General features: G+C 35.6%; 1 protein-coding gene across 2 annotated transcripts; it reads left to right on the top strand.

Annotated features, from left to right (window-relative positions):
- The first annotated feature begins 1,360 nt into the window (after positions 1-1,360).
- MPS1 (multipolar spindle 1) lies at positions 1,361-5,214 on the top strand. 2 transcript variants are annotated; one of them, XM_089615499.1, is made up of 10 exons: positions 1,361-1,617; positions 1,707-1,764; positions 1,852-1,998; positions 2,094-2,153; positions 2,396-2,475; positions 2,591-2,645; positions 2,844-2,957; positions 3,209-3,401; positions 4,260-4,330; positions 4,458-5,214. In XM_089615499.1, the coding sequence occupies exons 1-10, from the start codon at positions 1,471-1,473 to the stop codon at positions 4,640-4,642; spliced, it is 1,110 nt and encodes a 369-aa protein (XP_089471625.1). In that variant the 5' UTR covers positions 1,361-1,470; the 3' UTR covers positions 4,643-5,214. The 2 variants fall into 2 exon arrangements, with proteins under 2 accessions (XP_089471625.1, XP_089471626.1); XM_089615500.1 differs by having other exon boundaries at positions 4,498-5,214.
- Positions 5,215-5,523: the final 309 nt, after the last annotated feature.

Raw genomic sequence — 5,523 nt, forward strand, 5'->3', positions numbered from 1 at the left:
CCACGGGTACGTAGGCAGCCTACACAAAAAGGCACGGTCACTCCCCCTATTCACCCTTTGTCTCCTCTGAGAAGTCCTCCGATTGGAGAAAACCTAACTCGAGACTTTCGAGTTCACACCTTTGTCTCGGGTGCGGCCACTTGGTCCGGTCTTGGGTCGAACCGCCCGAAGCTTTCAATAGTTGTTCATTTTCGTGCTTCAACAGGGTTCGTTCTTGACTTTTGAACGAGTCGTTACTTAACCTTCAAGAGTTCTCGGGCCTATTTGACTTGAACTCAATACTGGATATCTACTGTTCTCGAACCGTCCGAGTACCTTCTCGGATTCTGCAAATCATATGAGTAATAATTCTAAATATCTTGTGTTTGACCAAAATTCTATTTATATGCTTTTTTGGTGAAAAAATATCCATGTTACATTAGTTGCGTTGTAAGTACTTCCGCCAACAGTTTTGAATGGAAGTACACTTGAAGCGCTAATATGGTGTGGACGATAAATCATGAATTTTGTCGTGAAAAATAAATTAATAATGACTTTAAAAGCTAAAATAAGAGAATAATCGATATCAACAATTAAATAATAATATTTTTTTCATTTCTAGTTTACTTTTTTTTTTGTTAAAGTAAATGAAAATAAAAACTCAAAAGGGTCTTAGTCTTGGTGTCGTAAGAGTCATTCTCGTTACAGGAGAACAATCTATCTACATCATAAGAAGCGCTTTAACTACGCCTTTCGCCTTAGAGTATCATTTTACTTCATTTTGTCAATATTCAAATTACACTATAAATTCTCCAAGTCTCTACTATATCTATTTATTTTTCTTTGAACGGCATACAAACAAAGAAAATGATAATGAACCTCAAATTTGTGGCTATGTGGATGGGAGACTGATCGTCGCTCCCGACCGCGAGCGACTTCGACTGTTGATCTTTTTTAATGAGAGCCTTTTACGCCCATAAATTCATAATATCGATCGATTTGAAGATGTTCTCTAAGTAGGAGGATCGATTTTGTTACATTTAAACGACACCCAAATCCGTTTGACATTTTAAATTTCAAAACTTTACTTTGATCATAAACGTAGTATTTATGTCCATCGATCTGAAAATTAGTTGAGGGTTTTAATTACCAATGCCATGAGCTTCATTTCTTCTTTGGCAAAATTTTATAACTGCCCACGAATTGTTTCAGAAAGCATCACGAGTATAGTTTTGAAGATACTACTGTTTCTATGAGCCCATAAGACTATAAAAGTATTATATGCGGATTTGTTTTAACTTTTATACTTTCGTATTATAATATTAAAAATATCAAATCATGTTAAACTATGAAATAATAATAATTTCAATATTGGATACTACAATTTTATTCCTCGGCGAATATGAAACGAACATATTTAACAAACCTTCCCGCCTAAGCGAGAGAGAGAGAGAGAGAGAGAAGAGAGAGAGAGAGAGAGAGAGAAAAAAGATGTTAGGCGAGAGCGAAGAACCAGGAAGCTCAGGGAGAGACGATCAATCAGTGAAGTTCGCATTAGCGATTTCCCTACTCCGCTCGAAGTTCCTCCAGAAACCTAACATTCGTTCCGATTCCGACGCAATCCGATGGAAGCAAAAGGTAAGCTTAAAAAATTCGATGCTTTATTTATTTATTTATTTTTTTATGGCATCTGTTTGTTAACGAGAAAGCTTACAATTGTGAATTAGGCCAAGGAGCGAAAGCAAGAGATTCTGAGACTCACAGAAGAGATCAACCAAATCGAAGGTCATACTCTCTCTCTCTCTCTCTCTCTCTCTCTCTCTCTCTCTCTCTCTCTCTCTCGCTCTCTCTGATGCCTGTTTTGGATTTCAGATGTTTCGCACTGCGATTTGTTCCCACAGAACGCTTCTTGCAAGTGCTATTTCTTCGATCGTTTGGGAACATTGAGCCCTAGCACCGTCAGGGACGGCTTATATAACCGATACAACGACGTTTTGCGTCGGAGATTTCTCAGGCAAGGTTGTTTGTCATGAAAATTGTCATCGTGATCCTTGAGTTTTTCACTCAGACCTTAATTTCGATTAGTGTCTTTTTCTATTTCCTTCCATTTTCAGTGAGATTCAGGGAAAGAAAAAGAAAAACAAGAGGCTCAATTCAGCACCGTCTTTTATCAGGTTTTCATCATTGGTTACAGATGTTTGATGATTATAATCCTGATATTGGCTGCATCCGATCTTGAAAAGCTTACATTTCCTTATCACTGGTTATCTGTGACTTCGAGTCCTTAAAAAAAAGTGATTTTGAGACACACACCCTAGCAGCGAAGCAGTCAATTTGTTGCTGGTTTTTTTTTTTATAGCTTACATCGTCTCCTTTTTGTTCAAGTAAATTGATGGTATAATGCCTTATATTACAGATCTGAGAAACGAAGATGAAGTAGAACAACTTAGGGCCTCAGTTGACTTTCTTGTAGAACTCTGTGACTCTATCTCCACGGTCAGTTTGCAAGACTCATTTATATTTTCAATTTTTTTGGCTATTCAATTACTCAAAGACTATTCTTCACAAGCTTCGCTCGTTATTTTCTTGTCTTTTTGTTTCCTAATTTCAGATGGAAGAGGTAAACTTTGCCAATTGGATGCATCAAGCTGTAGATTTTATTTTAGGTATTGCAGCTAGCATTTCAGTCGCTGTCCCATAAATAATATCTGTAACTATTATCATTTTTGTTTCACTCCTTTACGTAGATATTTAATTTGAATATGTTTTGTTAAGTTTAGTGGAAGATAAATATAGGAGCAGTGCCTATGTTATCTGCAAACTTCTCACAGCTAATCTGTGAATTTTTCTTATGCTCTTTCAAGGTTCCTTGAAGAATTTGTTATCGATGTCAAAGAACTTGGAAACAATAGAAGGAATACTCAGCAACTTAATCACGCGACTTCTGAGAAAGATTTGTTCGCCCACTCGTGAAAATGGTAAATTGGGTTTCAGTAGCTCATATCTCCTGAACTGACTAGATTTTGCTAAAACACTTGCATATGATTCATTTTATTTTCCTTTCATGAAGGAAAAAAATGGATTTCTGTATAGACCAGGTTCGTTTAGATAAGTTTTTCTTGTAAAATGTTTGATATCGTTATATTATAATGTTTGTTATCATTAGCTAGCTTCATCATTTGTGTACAATCCTCTTTATTGATAATTTCTTGGAACCTATCCCATTCAGCATTGGATCATAGCTACACAAATCCTCAGTGCTACATTCAGCACTTAATCCGAAAGCTTGGAAATGAGCACTTCATTGGCCAACGTGCAATACTTTCGAGTTTGCAGAGAATAACTGTACTTGGAGAAAGCCTGCTTTTCATGGATCCATTTGATGTTGCCTTTCCCCAATCACAAGAATGTATGTTCACAATGTAAGTTTTCCCGTAAGACCGCAGCTGCTAAAATATATATTGGTTTGACCCTTAAGTTTTAATAGCTATCCAGATTTTTGAAACCAGGGAAATCTATCTTAGTGTGGCCCTCATGACAATTTTCCAAACCCAAAGATCGTCGATATGGTATTGTTACTGTAAAAAAAAGTTTGATAATTATATTAAAAATAACTATCCTACCGTGAATGTAGTAAATTTATCCACATAATTCACTATTAGCTTAGAACACAAGAAACTTGGATAACACACGAGTAAGCAAAATATTGTACGAGGTTTTGCCTAATTCCTGCGAACTCCTTCGAAAAGGATGTTTGATTGCACTATCAATCAAAAGGTTCTTGTACACACTTGTCCTCTCTTCCACACATCCAACTGTTGAGAATTTCTTGGATCATAGTTGTGCGTGCTCTGTTTGATCAATTCCCAGAGATCTTTCTCTCTCTCAGAATTTCAGGCTCTCAATTATTCTCTCAATTACAACTTGAATGTCGTAGCTCTCTATTACCTTTGTTTACCAAGATTAACTTATAAGTAATGGTGGGCATTTTAACAGGTTAAAAGTAACTGGTCGGTCAATTTACATTTGAACGGTTACAATTAACTGATCGGTTATTTTAGCGGTGTTTTTGGTTAAAATTAAATAAACGGTTAAAGGGTAAAATGAAAGAAAATTATCCAAAGGCTAACCGGCTTATGCTGTCGCTGTGACTTATTCCATATAATTTTTTTGGAGGGTCAACTGTTTGTTTGTTTGTTTTTATTTTTTGGTCCCCTCTCTGTGAACTGTTTCACATGCTGAACTCTTATTTCCATCTGATCTGGTGACCTGGATGACAGGATTCAGCTCATAGAGTGTCTGATCTCAGACAACCTATCAATATGGTTAAAGAACAACAGCCTTGAGACAAGTATGTATTGCATTTTCCATGTAAACGTTTCTACTTCCAAAAAAATGTATCTTTTCAATATTCTCATTCAGAGTGTCTGTTTTGCTTATTTTGTAAGTCCGTCAATCACATATATATGCGTTTACAGCACTGCTTGAAGAGTGGCTGGCGTCGATTTCTCATGTTAGGAAAGCTTTGGAGCTATTGGAAAGCAGGAACGGGCTATACATTCTTTACATGGACCGTGTTTCATGTGAATTAGCCAAGCATGTTGGCCAGGTTTCTTCTCTTCAGAAATTAAAGCCTGAGATTCTCGACAAGCTTCGTTTCTGATATCAGACTAGCATGTTTTGGTATTATTATGGGGGTTGAAAAAACTGCTAGGATATATTAAATACCCATTTAGTTATATCATTAACATGAAAAACATATGTTTAAGACTGAATTATAATTTCCAATTGTGGGATTAATAAAAAAATTTCAAAACAGAATCATGATCTTTAGATTCCAGTCCACAAATTCTAATGACCATCAGAAACTGCCATGAAAATTAAATGATGTTGAAAAGAATATAGAAACTAAGATGCTCTGTTTCGTGTAATCTTAGTTAACTTGATTTGATGAACACACCCTGATGTATTTGAATTTGAACAGAAAAAAATTTGTTTCAATAGATGAATCAGAGATTTCGCATACTTGACGTCTCATATACCTCCTTTGTTTAATTAAGGGTATCTTCTTTCTTGACGGCTTAGAATGGCGCACATAAATAAACAAATAAATAAAATATATAAAGAAATCAAGAAATAGGTAACTTCATATCTTTTTTTTTTTGTTACACGCGGCTATGATTTAGTTATTATATTACTAACGTGTGGTCTTCTTTCATATTTGTTTGAGAACGTTTTGTCCACTAGTATAATATGCTATATTATCCTCTATTCCGGGTAAGAGAGTAGAGAACATGTCCTCGCTCGATTTGAAATCCTCATGTGGTCCAAGCATATATGTTAAATAAGGTAACCGAGTGACCAAATCCAAGATTTTCAAAAGGGAATTGAGATATGTTACTTTAATTCCACGGTAAAATGAAGTACTTACTATTGATAGTGTTACTTTGTAGTCGAACACCTTAATAACATTATTCACTATCAGGAGTTCCAAATATCTTACGAATGCTATTCCACAAGAAAACGTCGAGAAATAGATCAATA

The sequence above is a fragment of the Urtica dioica genome, chromosome 5, assembly GCF_054948205.1.
Source record: "Urtica dioica subsp. dioica isolate 48M chromosome 5, U.dioica_male_clone48M_v1_H2, whole genome shotgun sequence".
Taxonomy (NCBI): Eukaryota; Viridiplantae; Streptophyta; class Magnoliopsida; order Rosales; family Urticaceae; genus Urtica; species Urtica dioica.